The sequence below is a fragment of the Salmo salar genome, unplaced genomic scaffold (genome assembly GCF_965601325.2).
Source record: "Salmo salar unplaced genomic scaffold, fSalSal1 ptg000432l, whole genome shotgun sequence".
NCBI classification, from domain to species: domain Eukaryota; kingdom Metazoa; phylum Chordata; class Actinopteri; order Salmoniformes; family Salmonidae; genus Salmo; species Salmo salar.
Window position 1 is genome coordinate 3,851,838 of NW_027675387.1, and position 19,164 is coordinate 3,871,001.

Below are 19,164 nucleotides of genomic sequence, written 5' to 3' on the forward strand. Positions count from 1 at the left end.
TTTGTATTAAACTGCTCCGGCTATTACCTATCTCTGCTCTCCTGCGTCTGACTTCACTGCCACCAGGTCCGCAATCCTTACATATACCACACCTCCTCAGGCCTTATTGCTTATTAGAACACATAAGTGTATTATAAGGCATTATAAAGGTCATTAAAATAATTCTAATATGTACTTCATAGAAACGGTTACCCTTTATATTCCAATAACTCACATTTTAAGATTCATTATTTCATTTATTCCATGTTAAGGGCTCTAACCAAGGAACAAGACTATTTGTCTCCCTCTTGCTGTTGCATGCAGTTCCTCTCTCTCTTCCTCCCTCCCTCTAACCCCACCCCTCTGGCAGAACCAGGAAATCCCTCCCCCTTCACAAACTCTCTTCTGAGGAAACGAAACTGATCTGAGTCTCTGTGTCGTCTGTCTGTGTGAGAGTGAACAACCGTCCAAATGGCTCAACAGGGAGTTCTGCTGGACCAGGACCAGTTCTGTTGTTCTGTCTGTCTGGATCTACTGAAGGAACCAGTCGCCATCCCCTGTGGACACAGTTACTGTAGGAGCTGTATTGAGGGCTGCTGGGATCAGGATGTTCTGAAAGGGGTCTATAGCTGTCCTCAGTGCAGACAGACCTTCAGTCCGAGGCCTACGCTGAGTAAAAATAACATGTTGGCTGAGGTGGTGGAGAAACTGAAGAAGACAGGACTCCAGGCTGCTCCCCCTCCTGCTGTGTGCTATGCTGGACCTAGAGATGTGGCGTGTGATGTCTGCACTGGGACCAGAAAGCAGAAAGCCCTCATGTCCTGTCTGGCGTGTCTGGCCTCTTACTGTGAGACTCACCTCCAACCTCACTACGAATCTCCTGCTTTCAAGAAGCACAAGATGGTCAAAGCCACCGCACAACTACAGGAGAAGATCTGCTCTCATCATGACAAACTGCTGGAGGTTTACTGTCGTACCGATCAGCAGTGTATCTGTTATCTGTGTACAATGGACGAACATAAAGGCCATGATACAGTGTCAGCTGCAGCAGAGAGGACTGAGAAACAGGTAAGACCAGAACAACTTGTTGGTGACTGTCTGATAAACAAAGAATTAAAGATACAGTAGGAACTAAGGCTGTTTGAATATGAGATCATTCAAATGAAATTGATCCTCAGCAGAACAAATATGAACACAAACCTTGAGTATATAGATATGTCAACCCAGATTCTCCAGATGTATCACCATTTTATAATGTCAAACACTATTATCATTCTGAATGCCCTTTTATGAGTCCAAAGTTCAGTCTCAACCTGTTGATACATGTAGTCCTACCATAAAAACTATAATCATTCACATAGCAACAAATAAATATCATTTAGTAAATGGACCATCCATTTTTTAGACCTTCCTCTCTATGGGCCCTATGTCACATTACTATACTATTGATCTACTGGACTAATAAAGCTTGATAGCTCATTGAAGAGTGATTCTCCACAGAGGCAGCTGGGGATGAGTCAGCAGAAGGTCCAGCAGAGATTCCAGGAGAGAGAGAAGGAGCTGAAGGAGCTCCAACAGGCTGTGGAGTCACTCAAGGTGAGTATTGTTGACCAGAGGAGACACACCATTTCACCTGTCTCCTCCAGTCAGAGAGAGAGAGAGAGAGAGAGGTAGAGGGGCCCCTATCCAATCCCACTGACCCCACTGTTGGGAACAGGTTGTCACTGCTGAGGCAGTGAAGAAAGTAGAGGAGGATGGGTCAAGGCTGAGGGATCCTGAGAGGATCCCTGTGAGTAGTAGATCTGTGACAGCACAGAGGGATGGGCCAACCAGTGATATATGCTTCAGTAAGGTTGGCTTCTTAGTGTTCATAGCAAATGGTTATCAACTGTACTGCAGAAATGGAATGTAAATCACAGAAAAAAAATATGTTTTGGTGGCAGCTGCAGAGAAGTATTTGGTCATACTAGATTTGACTTCAGAAGAGTTCCAGGGTGTGTTGAGTGGTGGTGTCCCGTCCTCCCAGGTCGTTGGCCTGGTGCAGGAGCAGATAGGGTCAAAGTAGTGGAATGGGGTAGTGGGTTTTAATGAGTGTAGGGTTAGTTGGCCTGGTGCAGGAGCAGATAGGGTCAAAGTAGTGGAATGGGGTAGTGGGTTTTTAATGAGTGTAGGGTTAGTTGGCCTGGTGCAGGAGCAGATAGGGTCAAAGTAGTGGAATGGGGTAGTGGGTTTTAATGAGTGTAGGGTTAGTTGGCCTGGTGCAGGAGCAGATAGGGTCAAAGTAGTGGAATGGGGTAGTGGGTTTTAATGAGTGTAGGGTTAGTTGGCCTGGTGCAGGAGCAGATAGGATCAAAGTAGTGGAATGGGGTAGTGGGTTTTAATGAGTGTAGGGTTAGTTGGCCTGGTACAGGAGCAGATAGGGTCAAAGTAGTGGAATGGGGTAGTGGGTTTTAATGAGTGTAGGGTTAGTTGGCCTGGTGCAGGAGCAGATCGGGTCAAAGTAGTGGAATGGGGTAGTGGGTTTTAATGAGTGTAGGGTTAGTTGGCCTGGTGCAGGAGCAGATAGGGTCAAAGTAGTGGAATGGGGTAGTGGGTTTTAATGAGTGTAGGGTTAGTTGGCCTGGTGCAGGAGCAGATAGGGTCAAAGTAGTGGAATGGGGTAGTGGGTTTTAATGAGTGTAGGGTTAGTTGGCCTGGTGCAGGAGCAGATAGGGTCAAAGTAGTGGAATGGGGTAGTGGGTTTTAATGAGTGTAGGGTTAGTTGGCCTGGTGCAGGAGCAGATAGGGTCAAAGTAGTGGAATGGGGTAGTGGGTTTTAATGAGTGTAGGGTTAGTTGGCCTGGTGCAGGAGCAGATAGGGTCAAAGTAGTGGAATGGGGTAGTGGGTTAATGAGTGTAGGGTTAGTTGGCCTGGTGCAGGAGCAGATAGGGTCAAAGTAGTGGAATGGGGTAGTGGGTTTTAATGAGTGTAGCGTTAGTTGGCCTGGTGCAGGAGCAGATAGGGTCAAAGTAGTGGAATGGGGTAGTGGGTTTTAATGAGTGTAGGGTTAGTTGGCCTGGTGCAGGAGCAGATAGGGTCAACGTAGTGGAATGGGTTAGTGGGTTTTAATGAGTGTAGGGTTAGTTGGCCTGATGCAGGAGCAGATAGGGTCAAAGTAGTGGAATGGGGTAGTGGGTTTTAATGAGTGTTGGGTTAGTTGGCCTGGTGCAGTAGCAGATAGGGTCAAAGTAGTGGAATGGGGTAGTGGGTTTTAATGAGTGTAGGGTTAGTTGGCCTGGTGCAGGAGCAGATAGGGTCAAAGTAGTGGAATGGGGTAGTGGGTTTTAATGAGTGTAGGGTTAGTTGGCCTGGTGCAGGAGCAGATAGGGTCAAAGTAGTGGAATGGGGAAGTGGGTTTTAATGAGTGTCGGGTTAGTTGGCCTGGTGCAGGAGCAGATAGGGTCAAAGTAGTGGAATGGGGGTAGTGGGTTTTAATGAGTGTAGGGTTAGTTGGCCTGGTGCAGGAGCAGATAGGGTCAAAGTAGTGGAATGGGGTAGTGGGTTTTAATGAGTGTAGGGTTAGTTGGCCTGGTGCAGGAGCAGATAGGGTCAAAGTAGTGGAATGGGGGTAGTGGGTTTTAATGAGTGTAGGGTTAGTTGGCCTGGTGCAGGAGCAGATAGGGTCAAAGTAGTGGAATGGGGTAGTGGGTTTTAATGAGTGTAGGGTTAGTTGGCCTGGTGCAGGAGCTGATAGGGTCAAAGTAGTGGAATGGGGTAGTGGGTTTTAATGAGTGTAGGGTTAGTTGGCCTGGTGCAGGAGCAGATAGGGTCAAAGTAGTGGAATGGGGTAGTGGGTTTTAATGAGTGTAGGGTTAGTTGGCCTGGTGCAGGAGCAGATAGGGTCAAAGTAGTGGAATGGGGTAGTGGGTTTTAATGAGTGTAGGGTTAGTTGGCCTGGTGCAGGAGCAGATAGGGTCAAAGTAGTGGAATGGGGTAGTGGGTTTTAATGAGTGTAGGGTTAGTTGGCCTGGTGCAGGAGCAGATAGGGTCAAAGTAGTGGAATGGGGTAGTGGGTTTTAATGAGTGTAGGGTTAGTTGGCCTGGTGCAGGAGCAGATAGGGTCAAAGTAGTGGAATGGGGTAGTGGGTTTTAATGAGTGTAGGGTTAGTTGGCCTGGTGCAGAAGCAGATAGGGTCAAAGTAGTGGAATGGGGTAGTGGGTTTTAATGAGTGTAGGGTTAGTTGGCCTGGTGCAGGAGCAGATAGGGTCAAAGTAGTGGAATGGGGTAGTGGGTTTTAATGAGTGTAGGGTTAGTTGGCCTGGTGCAGGAGCAGATAGGGTCAAAGTAGTGGAATGGGGTAGTGGGTTTTAATGAGTGTAGGGTTAGTTGGCCTGGTGCAGGAGCAGATAGGGTCAAAGTAGTGGAATGGGGTAGTGGGTTTTAATGAGTGTAGGGTTAGTTGGCCTGGTGCAGGAGCAGATAGGGTCAAAGTAGTGGAATGGGGTAGTGGGTTTTAATGAGTGTAGGGTTAGTTAGAAGTGTGTTTTTTAGTATTATCATAATTTCCCCTTTTCCTATTTTGTATCCCATAATATCATGGATTTATATTATAGTCCAGTTGAGGCAGGTGAGATGCCTTTGGATATACGACGTAATAAATTGTCATTAGCTTATTGGGTTGAAAGGCTGTGAGGTTGAGCATCCCACTGCTACTGTTCTAGATGACTGTTGGGAATATACTAGTAGACAAGGCAGTGGTTTTGGTTGGACAGTTGGAAAGCTTGCTGATGAGAGTAGTTTCAGGGAGTTGGAGGTTGGCCCTTTCTGTGGTGATAGGGGATGTTCCTCCATGGTTACTCCCAGATCCTGTTGTTGATCTAACCTTGGTAGACAAAAGGAAAAGATTGGGTCAGAAGTCAGTGATAAAGGGAAACTGGTTGACAATTACATTGGTAGAAGTTGTTATGCTTTTTTACCTCTTTTCACAGATGGATCCAAGGGCCCAGATAGTGGGCCCACAGGAGCAGGTGTTTACCTTCCTGAATGTGATGTGCAGATATGTAGAAGACTAACAGATGAACTGTCAGTGTACTCAGTTGAACTGTTGGTGATAATAGTTGTCCTCCAGTGGGTGGAGGACGTACAGCCTGTTAGAATTATAGTATCCTCAGATTCTCTGTCTGTATTGAATAGTTTATCATCTGGTAAATCTATTAGGAGTGACCTACTATTGGAGGTATTAATGTTATTATGGAGAATTGAGAGAATGGGTCTAGTAGTGAGATTCTGCTGGGTCCCAGCACATTCAGGTGTGGAATGGAATGAAATTGTAGACTAGTTAGCTAAAATAACTTTAAAACACGATATAATATATATTAATGTTCCACTGGGTAGAGGTGAGGAAAAATGTGAGATCAGAGACATTTTGATAGATGTGTGGCAGAAGAGATGGGACTCTGAGCACAAGGGACGGTATTTATATGCCCTCCAAAGAAAGGTCGGTGGACCAAGGTTCAAAGGTCAGATTAGGAAGGAAGAGGTGGTGTTTCCTCGATTGTGTTTAGGACATTGTACATTGAACTGGTCCTTCCATCTGGTTGGCAGCATGTGAATGGTTTGTGTCTGGAGGGTATTGTCAATGAAATGGTGGAGCATGTGTTGTTATATTGTTGTAAGGATGTTGAAGAGATGGAAAGATTGAAGTGTAGGGTCATTGAGGTTGGATGGGGGGTTGGATGGGGGGTTGGAAGGGATTTGGGGGATGTAGGAGGGTCTGTTAGAAGTTAGTAGGGATCTTTTTTATTTTCTCAGAAGTACTGAGTTAGGTAGGAGGATTTAGAAATGGTGTAAACCGTGATTGAACACACTCCAGCACAGTAGGAGGCGCCACGCTCCTTTAACGTTGGTTTGAGGACCGCCATTATACCATAGAAGAAGAAGAAGTTGGTAACGTGAGGTTTTGTCGTTCGTGAAGAGTGCAGCTATTCTTTTGCCTATTTTCCAAATGTATTTTGTCATGGTGGGAGGGTTTGTTTATCGGTTTCCTCTGTTTATCGGTTAGAGTTGAGGAGGGAGTAGGGTAGTTTGATGTCCTCAACCGAGTGGAGAAGAAACGCTGTCTCTTCAGGTGCGTTGTGGAGAATGGTGTGGAGGAATTATTGATCCTGGTCGGTGAACAGGTGGGAGAGGAACATATACACTCTGTATCCAGAATGAACAAGGCGGTGGTTGTGGTAATGTAAAAGGTGAGTCTTGTTACCCGGCTAGTTACCAGTATGATTTATGTGAGGGGTTGTGTTGGTGCTGATTTCGACAAGAGTAGTGGTGTCTAATCTGCCTCCGTTTATTACCACCGAACAGATCCATAAAGAGTTGGTTCGTTTTGCTAAATGTGGAAGTGTTTTTCTGAACGAAATTCAAGGTTAAACAGGGGAGGGGTGGTACACAGGGTTTGTTAGCACAGAGGAGCCCTTGTAGGTCACCTTGTAGGTTTACCTCAGGTAACTTATTATTAACTATCGTTGTAGGTTTACCTCATGTAACTTATTAACTATCCTTGTAGGTTTACCTCAGGTAACTTATTATTAACTCTCCTTGTAGGTTTACCTCACGTAACTTATTATTAACTAGGTTACAGCTACTTGGTGAGGAAGCTCACTGTTCACCTGGTTATAGATTGTAGTGACCTACCTATGTGATGGTTGGCGCAAAGCCTTCAAACGTTAAACATGTTCTGGTCATGGTTAACTGTATATATATTTTTTTTTATATATAAAAAGGTGTAAATTCTCAACAAATCGCATGTCCCTGTTCTCTTTTTCAAGATGTGGCCGATTTAAACAGTCAGAAGAAAGAAAAAAAAGAAATAACCTTATTTTATTTGTTTCTAAATGGCTGCTGGGTAATATGATAATCGTTGAAATCTGTTGGTTCGTAGACATCAAATAGAGAGAATGCTGCGCAGGTTCACTGAGTTGTAAACCTAATGGATTGGTGGAGATTATTGTATACTATCATAGTAGTGAGATTCTGCTGAGTCCCAGCACATTCAGGTGTGGAATGGAATGAAATTGTAGACTAGTTAGCTAAAACAATGGGGAAAGTTTTTACCAATTGTTGGTAGTTAAAACGTTAAAACGTAAACCAGTTATTATTATAATACATTTTTTGATGGCTTGGTCCTAAGAACAGGTTTTAGTGGTAAATTAAAAAGGGAGACAGTTTTTGGTGCCATTTAGGGAAAACTGAATTGGGTTTGTGGCTGGATCAGCAGCTCTTCATCATGCGGCCGGAGAGACTCAATACAACAGGGGTCTCTGATTTCTATGCTGCAGTACTGAGGGCCTGGCAGCTGCTGAGACCCACACGAGAGGAGGGGGGGTGGTGCCTGGGCCGTGGGTCTGGCCAAGATAAAGCAAAGCAGTGTGACACAAACAACAACACAGAGTTACATGGAATAAACAAACGTACAGTCAATAATACAGTAGAAAAGTCTATATACAGTTGTGCAAATGAGGTAAGATAAAGGAGGTAAGTTAATAAATAGGCCGTGGTGGCGAAATAATTACAATTTAGCAATTAAACACTGGAGTGATAGATGTGCAGAAGATGAATTTGCAAGTAGAGATACTATTAACTAACTGCTATCTCTCTGTCCCTCTCTCTCTCTGTCCCTCTCTCTCTCTCTCTCTGTCTCTCTCTGTCTCTCTCTCTTTCTCTCTCTCTCTGTCTCTCCCTCTCTCTGTCTCTCTCTCTCTCTGTCCCTCTCTCTCTGTCCCTCTCTCTCTGTCCCTCTCTCTCTGTCCCTCTCTCTCTCTGTCCCTCTCTTCTCTCTCTCTGTCCCTCTCTTCTCTCTCTCTGTCCCTCTCTTCTCTCTCTCTGTCCCTCTCTCTCTCTGTCTCTCTCTCTCTGTCTCCCTCTCTCTGTCCCTCTCTCTCTTTCTCTTCTCTCTCTCTGTCCCTCTCTTCTCTCTCTCTGTCCCTCTCTTCTCTCTCTCTGTCCCTCTCTCTCTCTCTGTCTCTCTCTCTCTCTCCCTCTCTGTCTCTCTCTGTCTCTGTCTCTCTCTGTCTCTCTCTCTCTCTCTCTGTCTCTCTCTCTCTCTCTCTCTGTCTCTCTCTCTCTCTCTCTCTGTCTCTCTCTGTCTCTCTCTCTGTCTCTCTCTCTCTCTGTCTCTCTCTCTCTCTGTCTCTCTCTCTGTCTCTCTCTCTCTCTCTCTCTCTCTCTCTCTCTCTGTCTCTGTCTCTGTCCCTCTCTTCTCTCTCTCTGTCCCTCTCTTCTCTCTCTCTGTCCCTCTCTCTCTCTCTCTCTGTCTCTCTCTCTCTGTCTCCCTCTCTCTGTCCCTCTCTCTCTTTCTCTTCTCTCTCTCTGTCCCTCTCTTCTCTCTCTCTGTCCCTCTCTTCTCTCTCTGTCTCTCTCTCTCTCTCCCTCTCTGTCCCTCTCTCTGTCTCTCTCTCTCTCTCCCTCTCTGTCTCTCTCTGTCTCTGTCTCTCTCTGTCTCTCTCTCTCTCTCTCTCTCTGTCTCTCTCTCTCTCTCTCTCTGTCTCTCTCTCTCTCTCTCTCTCTGTCTCTCTCTGTCTCTCTCTCTCTCTCTCTCTCTGTCTCTCTCTCTCTCTCTCTCTGTCTCTCTCTCTCTCTCTCTCTGTCTCTCTCTCTCTCTCTCTCTCTCTCTCTGTCTCTCTCTGTCTCTCTCTCTGTCTCTCTCTCTGTCTCTCTCTCTGTCTCTGTCTCTCTCTCTCTCTGTCTCTCTCTCTGTCTCTCTCTCTCTCTCTCTCTCTCTCTCTCTGTCTCTGTCTCTGTCTCTGTCCCTCTCTCTCTCTCTCTGTCCCTCTCTCTATCTCTGTCCCCCTCTCTGTCTCTCTCTCTCTCTCTCTCTGTCCCTCTCCCTCTCTCTCTCTGTCCCTCTCTTCTCTTTCTCTCTGTCCCTCTCTCTCTCTCTGTCCCTCTCTCTCTCTGTCCCTCTCTCTCTCTGTCCCTCTCTGTCCCTCTCTGTCCCTCTCTGTCCCTCCTCTCTCTCTGTCTCTCTCTCTCTCTCTCTGTCTCTGTCTCTCTGTCTCTCTCTCTCCTTCCTCTCTCTCTCTGTCCCTCTCTCTCTCTCTGTCTCTCTCTGTCTCTCTCTCTCTCTGTCTCTCTCTCTCTCTCTCTCTCTCTCTCAACAGCGCTCTGCACAGGCAGCAGTGGAGGACAGTGATCAGATCTTTACTGAGCTGATCCGCTCCATTGAGAGAAGGAGCTCTGAGGTGAAGGAGCTGATCAGAGCCCAAGAGAAGGATCAAGTGAGTGAAGCTGAAGGAGTCCTGGAGCAACTGAAGCAGGAGATAGCTGAGCTGAGGAAGAGAAGCACTGAGCTGGAGCAGCTCTCACACACAGAGGATCACATCCATTTCCTCCAGGTAACTAAACTGTCTTGTTACATGTGATATGAAATGAACTTCATGTGAAACTATTCATCTCATTCATTATGTTGTCCTCTCTGTCCCTCTCTCTCTCTCTCTCTCTCTCTCTCTGTCCCTCTCTCTCTGTCCCTCTCTCTCTCTCTCTCTCTGTCTCTCTCTCTCTCTCTCTCTCTCTGTCCCTCTCTCTCTCTCTCTCTGTCCCTCCTCTCTCTCTCTCTCTCTCTCTCTCTCTCTCTCTCTCTCTGTCTGTCTCTGTCTCTCTCTCTCTGTCTCTGTCTCTCTCTGTCTGTCTCTCTCTCCAGAGTTATCAGTCTCTCTCCAGTATCAGTATATCTTCAGACTTACCCAGCATCGTTGTCCGTCCTCTTCAGTTCTTTGGAGATGTGAGTAAGACTGTGTCTGAACTGAGAGAGAAACTAGAAGACTTCCTTAAAGGAGAATGGACCAAGATCTCCACTACAGGTGTGTTGAAAACAATCAGAACATCAACTTTAGACCATTGAAAGTTCCCTACTAGTCATATACATGTGGAATATGGTATGATGATAACATTCCCTCTCTCTGTCAATGTGTTTGTGTGTCTGTAGTGAATATAGTGGAGGTTGTTCTGCCTCCAGAGCCCAAGACCAGAGAACAGTTGTTACAATGTGAGTCTCTTTATTGTGAAGTAACTAACAGTCTCTTTTTACTGCCACTCCTAACAATCCCTCTAGAAATATATAGCAATAGTAGATCTAATCAAAGACTGGGTATCTATCTGACTCCTCATATTTCTCTGATTTGATCTCTGCTGTGCTCTAATCAAAGACAGGGTAGATACAGTATCTGACTTAACTTATTGTTCTGACTCCCCTCATTGGTCTCTGCTCTTCTCCCAGATTCCTGTCAGCTCACACTGGACCCAAACACAGCAGGCACACTCCTCTCTCTGTCTGAAGGGAACAGAAAGGTGACCTGTACAGGCCAAGTTCAACCATATCCTGATCATCCAGACAGATTCACCAACATACTCCAGGTTCTGTGTAGAGAGGGTCTGTCTGGACGCTGTTACTGGGAGGTGGAGTGGACTGGGGAGTGGGTTATTACAGCAGTCTCATATAAAGACATCAGCAGAACAGAGACAGGTAATGGATTTGGATACAATAACAAGTCCTGGAGTTTACAGTACTATAGTGGTGATTATTATTTCAGCCACAATAATGTTAAGACTAAAGTATCAGGCCCTCAGTCCTCCAGAGTAGGAGTGTACCTGGATCACAAGGCAGGTACTCTGTCCTTCTACAGTGTCTCTGACACAATGACCCTCCTCCACAGAGTCCAGACCACATTCACTCAGCCCCTCTATCCTGGGTTTAATCTCTATGGTACTGCTGAGCTGGTTAAACTGTAGTAGGGTCCACATAGATACTAGTCATGCTGGTGTAGTCTATAGCTGAGCTGGTTAAACTGTAGTAGGGTCCACATAGATACTAGTCATGCTGGTGTAGTCTATAGCTGAGCTGGTTAAACTGTAGTAGGGTCCACATAGATACTAGTCATGCTGGTGTAGTCTATAGCTGAGCTGGTTAAACTGTAGTAGGGTCCACATAGATACTAGTCATGCTGGTGTAGTCTATAGCTGAGCTGGTTAAACTGTAGTAGGGTCCACATAGATACTAGTCATGCTGGTGTAGTCTATAGCTGAGCTGGTTAAACTGTAGTAGGATCCACATAGATACTAGTCACGCTGGTGTAGTCTATAGCTGAGCTGGTTAAACTGTAGTAGGGTCCACATAGATACTAGTCATGCTGGTGTAGTCTATAGCTGAGCTGGTTAAACTGTAGTAGGATCCACATAGATACTAGTCACGCTGGTGTAGTCTATAGCTGAGCTGGTTAAACTGTAGTAGGATCCACATAGATACTAGTCATGCTGGTGTAGTCTATAGCTGAGCTGGTTAAACTGTAGTAGGGTCCACATAGATACTAGTCATGCTGGTGTAGTCTATAGCTGAGCTGGTTAAACTGTAGTAGGGTCCACATAGATACTAGTCATGCTGGTGTAGTCTATAGCTGAGCTGGTTAAACTGTAGTAGGATCCACATAGATACTAGTCATGCTGGTGTAGTCTATAGCTGAGCTGGTTAAACTGTAGTAGGGGCCACATAGATACTAGTCATGCTGGTGTAGTCTATATCTGAGCTGGTTAAACTGTAGTAGGGTCCACATAGATACTAGTCATGCTGGTGTAGTCTATAGCTGAGCTGGTTAAACTGTAGTAGGGTCCACATAGATACTAGTCATGCTTGTGTAGTCTATAGCTGAGCTGGTTAAACTGTAGTAGGGTCCACATAGATACTAGTCATGCTGGTGTAGTCTATAGCTGAGCTGGTTAAACTGTAGTAGGGTCCACATAGATACTAGTCATGCTGGTGTAGTCTATAGCTGAGCTGGTTAAACTGTAGTAGGGTCCACATAGATACTAGTCATGCTGGTGTAGTCTATAGCTGAGCTGGTTAAACTGTAGTAGGGTCCACATAGATACTAGTCATGCTGGTGTAGTCTATAGCTGAGCTGGTTAAACTGTAGTAGGGTCCACATAGATACTAGTCACGCTGGTGTAGTCTATAGCTGAGCTGGTTAAACTGTAGTAGGATCCACATAGATACTAGTCATGCTGGTGTAGTCTATAGCTGAGCTGGTTAAACTGTAGTAGGGTCCACATAGATACTAGTCATGCTGGTGTAGTCTATAGCTGAGCTGGTTAAACTGTAGTAGGGTCCACATAGATACTAGTCATGCTGGTGTAGTCTATAGCTGAGCTGGTTAAACTGTAGTAGGATCCACATAGATACTAGTCATGCTGGTGTAGTCTATAGCTGAGCTGGTTAAACTGTAGTAGGGGCCACATAGATACTAGTCATGCTGGTGTAGTCTATATCTGAGCTGGTTAAACTGTAGTAGGGTCCACATAGATACTAGTCATGCTGGTGTAGTCTATAGCTGAGCTGGTTAAACTGTAGTAGGGTCCACATAGATACTAGTCATGCTTGTGTAGTCTATAGCTGAGCTGGTTAAACTGTAGTAGGGTCCACATAGATACTAGTCATGCTGGTGTAGTCTATAGCTGAGCTGGTTAAACTGTAGTAGGGTCCACATAGATACTAGTCATGCTGGTGTAGTCTATAGCTGAGCTGGTTAAACTGTAGTAGGGTCCACATAGATACTAGTCATGCTGGTGTAGTCTATAGCTGAGCTGGTTAAACTGTAGTAGGGTCCACATAGATACTAGTCATGCTGGTGTAGTCTATAGCTGAGCTGGTTAAACTGTAGTAGGGTCCACATAGATACTAGTCATGCTGGTGTAGTCTATAGCTGAGCTGGTTAAACTGTAGTAGGGTCCACATAGATACTAGTCACGCTGGTGTAGTCTATAGCTGAGCTGGTTAAACTGTAGTAGGGTCCACATAGATACTAGTCATGCCGGTGTAGTCTATAGCTGAGCTGGTTAAACTGTAGTAGGGTCCACATAGATACTAGTCATGCCGGTGTAGTCTATAGCTGAGCTGGTTAAACTGTAGTAGGGTCCACATAGATACTAGTCATGCTGGTGTAGTCTATAGCTGAGCTGGTTAAACTGTAGTAGGGTCCACATAGATACTAGTCATGCTGGTGTAGTCTATAGCTGAGCTGGTTAAACTGTAGTAGGATCCACATAGATACTAGTCACGCTGGTGTAGTCTATAGCTGAGCTGGTTAAACTGTAGTAGGGTCCACATAGATACTAGTCATGCTGGTGTAGTCTATAGCTGAGCTGGTTAAACTGTAGTAGGATCCACATAGATACTAGTCACGCTGGTGTAGTCTATAGCTGAGCTGGTTAAACTGTAGTAGGATCCACATAGATACTAGTCATGCTGGTGTAGTCTATAGCTGAGCTGGTTAAACTGTAGTAGGGTCCACATAGATACTAGTCATGCTGGTGTAGTCTATAGCTGAGCTGGTTAAACTGTAGTAGGGTCCACATAGATACTAGTCATGCTGGTGTAGTCTATAGCTGAGCTGGTTAAACTGTAGTAGGATCCACATAGATACTAGTCATGCTGGTGTAGTCTATAGCTGAGCTGGTTAAACTGTAGTAGGGGCCACATAGATACTAGTCATGCTGGTGTAGTCTATATCTGAGCTGGTTAAACTGTAGTAGGGTCCACATAGATACTAGTCACGCTGGTGTAGTCTATAGCTGAGCTGGTTAAACTGTAGTAGGGTCCACATAGATACTAGTCATGCTGGTGTAGTCTATAGCTGAGCTGGTTAAACTGTAGTAGGGTCCACATAGATACTAGTCATGCTGGTGTAGTCTATAGCTGAGCTGGTTAAACTGTAGTAGGGTCCACATAGATACTAGTCATGCTGGTGTAGTCTATAGCTGAGCTGGTTAAACTGTAGTAGGGTCCACATAGATACTAGTCATGCTGGTGTAGTCTATAGCTGAGCTGGTTAAACTGTAGTAGGGTCCACATCGATACTAGTCATGCTGGTGTAGTCTATAGCTGAGCTGGTTAAACCGTAGTAGGGTCCACATAGATACTAGTCATGCTGGTGTAGTCTGTAGCTGAGCTGGTTAAACTGTAGTAGGATCCACATAGATACTAGTCATGCTGGTGTAGTCTATAGCTGAGCTGGTTAAACTGTAGTAGGATCCACATAGATACTTAAATAAAAGCCCTACCACCTCTCGCTCAGCCATTCTAACAGTGGAAGCCAGGATCTGTGAGAAACTATGATAATAAAACTGTGAACAATAATGAAGCCATGTTTGTCTTGTGTGAGTGAGGATGTATTATTTAATTGTGTGATAACTTTAATTGTGTGATAACTTTATGTAATACATCCTCTGTTTCCTAACTGAATAAACATTTTAAGATAGCAGTTGGTTCAGTCTGATCATCTCATGTACTGTTGGAACTTTATTTTAATCCTTTTTCACTATTTTTATTTTTTTATGACAAATTCCAGAGCCTCTGTATACATTTTTACACATTTTTCCCCCACTCTCTACTTTGTACAATGACAGAGAAAGTGGGACTCTTGTCGTTTTTCTGACAAGTTCTCTCATTGATCTCAGGTTCAGCCACCAGGGGTCACCCACCCTCCATGAAAACTTTCATAGGCTCTCTTTCACTCAGTAATCATGTAACAAGTCGACAGGCTCCCAGAGGCAGGGCAATCAAAGGCTCCAAGTCACTGAAGTGCCCATCAGCCCAGCCATTGTTATTATTCCTACCAGCTGTTCTACAGTGAAGCGGGTTGATTAGTAGGTTGGAACCCCGTTACAACGGACACTTTACAATGACGCAACAATCAGCGTTTGAGCTGGACACACTCATTTAGAACGCTCGTTTAGAACGCTTGTTTAGAACGCTGTTTTAGAACACTAATTTAGAACGCTCGTTTAGAACTCTTGTTTAGAACGCTATTTAAAACGGCCAGTTTCCAATGACGCAACAATCAGTATTTGAGCTGGACACACTTTTTTCAGAAACTATTTACACAAAACACAGACAGTCCTTACAAAGTTTATCTCCAGAATGTGAGCAGTTTATTTTTTGATGCAAATGGTTCAGATATTCACAGAAGTATATATATATATATATATATATATATATATATAGCACAACACAATCATCGTAACCGGAAAAAATGTAGGCTACATTTGTCGTAGCGCTAACTGAGGATAGATTGACCCAACACAAGCAGTCATATTTTCTAACTCTCGGCTGACGTAAACTACAATATGAATTAGCTATTTGCAATTACTATGTATAATTAATCACATCACGGGGTGAACTCACCATTGATCGAAATAATTAGGTAAAACACTTTCTAGAAATGGAAAGTTATCCGAGATTAGTTTCAGCGAGCAGCCATGCATTTTTTCCCCTCACAGAAACCGAAGATAATAAAAGACAAGATGAGTTCGGTCTGTTTATAGTGTTGAAGGGGTGTGTCATCTACCGTCGTTCACATCCCACCATTCATTTCTGGAAGTCCTCAAAAAATGAGTGAACTCTTTACTCACCTCATTTTGTTATAACATCTTTGGTCAAACGGATGATTACGTGAAACCCAGAATGCATTGTATGTCAACAAACATGGCTCCATACACATAGCTGGAATTAGCTTAGCTCATCATAATCACTATAACCTTCAAATAAGTATTTTACACACATAATATGTGCCCATTACAATCTATGCAAGAATCGGAATGCATGATTTGTCACCCAGAATTGAAAACTTATGAATAAAACAATAAATACACAAATAATTACCTCACAAAACATTTTCTGATGGTGATTTATTGATACAAGTGACGCATGCCGGCAGTCAATCACATCCCCTCTCACTCTGAGCCATTCAGTGTTGTTGTTTATGTATGTAGCTAGTGAGCTAAGCTGTAGCATTAGCAATGTCTTTCAAAAGGAGACAACTCACAAATGTGGAAATTCTGGAGATTTTTTTTACAATTCTGACAATGAGTCTGAAAGTCAGGAATCAGATTCTGACAGTGAGGAGCTGCCCCCCCCCCAACCTTGTAGCCATTGAGAACCCTGAATCTGAGGTTCCCTTGTCCACTGACCAAGTACCAGGTCCCTTTGAAGATGCTGGTGGTGATGGAGGGAGACCGACAGTGGATGAAGTACAGGAGTTCTGTGGTAGCTGGAAGGCCACCAGTCATTTCACCCCTCCTGGCCCTGCTGTTTGTTTTGATGAGTCCCAGTCTGGAGTCCATTTCCATCTGAGGCAGAGTGCTTCAAGTTGTTTCTGACAGAGGAGCTGGTGGGAAACATAGTACAGGAGACCAATCAAATCATCAAATGTATTTATAAAGCCCTTTTTACATCAGCCGATGTCACCAAGTGCTGTACAGAAACAGTCTATGTTATGGAAAGAGCAGGTGTCCTTAATGTTTTGTACACTCAGTATATGTTGTGTCTACAAGCTCATTCCCACAGAAAACTGCAGAGGGAAGCAGTACCACCCAGTCAACCATCAGACTCCATTGTGAGACGCCTCACAGAGGATATTCAACCATCATTGCAAATCCAAGATGTCAATATCAACAAGGTGCTGATCAGTAAAGAGAAGAGAGACTAACATTCTAGAATGCTCCCTTTTTTCTGCAGGGTTCTCACAGTGAGAACCAACAGGATTACAATAGAGTGTTCTACGCTGTCTTCATCTGATCCAATTCAAAGATGACAATTATTTTATGGGATGAGAATTAAGTGGAGTGACTAATCTTAGCTGGTCTGAGAAAACTGATGAGACTTCTCTCCTTTATGTATACATTGGGCCATTTAAAAAAGACACCAATCTGTAAGGCTTCTCTCAAGTGTGTATCCGTTGGTGTGTTTTTACATTTCCCAATCGGGAGAAACTCTTGCCACATTTAGAGAAGAAGTAAGGCTTCTCTCCTCTGTGTGTTCTCTGACGACCCTTTTAGCTCAGCTGTTGATAAAAAACTAAATCTACAGTCAGATCTGTGATAAGGCTTCTCTCCTTTATGATTACCTTGGTGTCTTTTTAACTGGGCCAGTCGAGAGAAACTCTTTCCACAGTCAGAGCAGGAGTAAGGCTTCTCTCCCGTGTGTGTTCTCTGCTGAACTTTTAGGTCAGTTGATGTTGTGAAGCATTTTACACAATCAGAGCAGGAGTAAGGCTTCTCTCCTGTGTGTATACGTTCATGTCTTTTTAAGTTTCCCTGTCGAGAGAAACTCTTCCAACGGTCAGAGCAGGAGTAAGGCTTCTCTCCTGTGTGTATTCTCTGATGAACTGTCAGAGACCTTGATGTTGTGAATCTCTTCCCACAGTCATTACAGGGATACAGATTCTCTCCAGTGTGTGTTTTAAGGTGTATTTTTAGCTTTGATAGAATTGGGAAAATCTCCTCACAATGTGGGCAGTGGTGAGACCTCTTAGCTCTGTGATCTTCCTGCTGTTGCTCTCTGGATGTAGAGAATGGAGACCATGTTGAGACAATCTCCTCCTCCTCTTCTTTAATGTTGACATTCAGCTCCAGTGTTTGACTGCAGTCTTCCAGCTTCACTGATTCCATCTCTGCATCCTGCAGTGCAAACTGGGCTCCACTGTCACAATCAGGACACAGTGACTGTAGGTTTGGACTCAGTGTGGAAGGAGAGAGACAGGCTGGGATTGTCCTCACTGTTGACGTTACCGACCTCAGACTGTAGTAATAAAGAGAAAAAGACAGCACAGTTCTTGCGTTTTCCTTATTCTAAAGAATGGTGTGCGCCTAGCGGAACTTCCTGTTCCCCCCCACTACTACAGTGCAACAGCGACATCTATTGGACTTCATCCTGAAGTGATTTGTCTGTGTTTCTAGTCTAGAGGTTAACTGATCATTTCATGGTATGACTGTAAACACTGATAAAGTATCATATACATCATGTTGGTGTGACTGTAAACACTGATAAAGTATCATATACATCATGTTGGTATGACTGTAAACACTGATAAAGTATCATATACATCATTTTGGTGTGACTGTAAACACTGATAAAGTATCATAAACATCATGTTGGTATGACTGTAAACACTGATAAAGTATCATATACATCATTTTGGTGTGACTGTAAACACTGATAAAGTATCATATACATCATGTTGGTGTGACTGTAAACACTGATAAAGTATCATATACATCATGTTGGTGTGACTGTAAACACTGATAAAGTATCATATACATCATGTTGGTGTGACTGTAAACACTGATAAAGTATCATATACATCATGTTGGTGTGACTGTAAACACTGATAAAGTATCATATACATCATGTTGGTGTGACTGTAAACACTGATAAAGTATCATATACATCATGTTGGTGTGACTGTAAACACTGATAAAGTATCATAAACATCATGTTGGTGTGACTGTAAACACTGATAAAGTATCATATACATCATGTTGGTATGACTGTAAACACTGATAAAGTATAATAGACATGTTGGTGTGACTGTAAACACTGATAAAGTATCATAAACATCATGTTGGTGTGACTGTAAACACTGATAAAGTATCATATACATGTTGGTGTGACTGTAAACACTGATAAAGTATCATATACATCATGTTGGTGTGACTGTAAACACTGATAAAGTATCATAAACATCATGTTGGTGTGACTGTAAACACTGATAAAGTATCATAAACATCATGTTGGTGTGACTGTAAACACTGATAAAGTATCATATACATCATGTTGGTGTGACTGTAAACACTGATAAAGTATCATATACATGTTGGTGTGACTGTAAACACTGATAAAGTATCATATACATCATTTCATGGTATGACTGTAAACACTGATAAAGTATCATATACACCATGTTGGTGTGACTGTAAACACTGATAAAGTATCATATACATCATGTTGGTGTGACTGTAAACACTGATAAAGTATCATATACATCATGTTGGTGTGACTGTAAACACTGATAAAGTATCATATACATCATGTTGGTGTGACTGTAAACACTGATAAAGTATCATATACATCATTTCATGGTATGACTGTAAACACTGATAAAGTATCATAAACATCATGTTGGTGTGACTGTAAACACTGATAAAGTATCATATACATCATGTTGGTGTGACTGTAAACACTGATAAAGTATCATATACATCATGTTGGTGTGACTGTAAACACTGATAAAGTATCATATACATCATGTTGGTGTGACTGTAAACACTGATAAAGTATCATATACATCATGTTGGTATGACTGTAAACACTGATAAAGTATCA

General features: G+C 43.5%; 1 protein-coding gene across 1 annotated transcript; it reads left to right on the plus strand.

Moving 5' to 3' along the window:
• The first annotated feature begins 401 nt into the window (after positions 1–401).
• LOC106597052 (tripartite motif-containing protein 16) lies at positions 402–14,260 on the plus strand. The gene is made up of 6 exons (XM_082971911.1): positions 402–1,047; positions 1,480–1,575; positions 9,116–9,349; positions 9,655–9,814; positions 9,940–9,999; positions 10,231–14,260. Exons 1-6 carry the CDS (start codon positions 451–453, stop codon positions 10,740–10,742), a joined length of 1,659 nt encoding a protein of 552 aa, XP_082828037.1. The 5' UTR covers positions 402–450; the 3' UTR covers positions 10,743–14,260.
• Positions 14,261–19,164: the final 4,904 nt, after the last annotated feature.

Excerpts from the sequence above, each read along its gene's own strand:
- LOC106597052 (XM_082971911.1), top strand. The coding sequence starts at position 451 with ATGGCTCAACAGGGAGTTCTGCTGGACCAGGACCAGTTCTGTTGTTCT. Across the intron at positions 9,350-9,654 it reads ATCACATCCATTTCCTCCAG|AGTTATCAGTCTCTCTCCAG; the intron begins GTAACTAAACTG and ends CTCTCTCTCCAG. Across the intron at positions 9,815-9,939 it reads GACCAAGATCTCCACTACAG|TGAATATAGTGGAGGTTGTT; the intron begins GTGTGTTGAAAA and ends GTGTGTCTGTAG.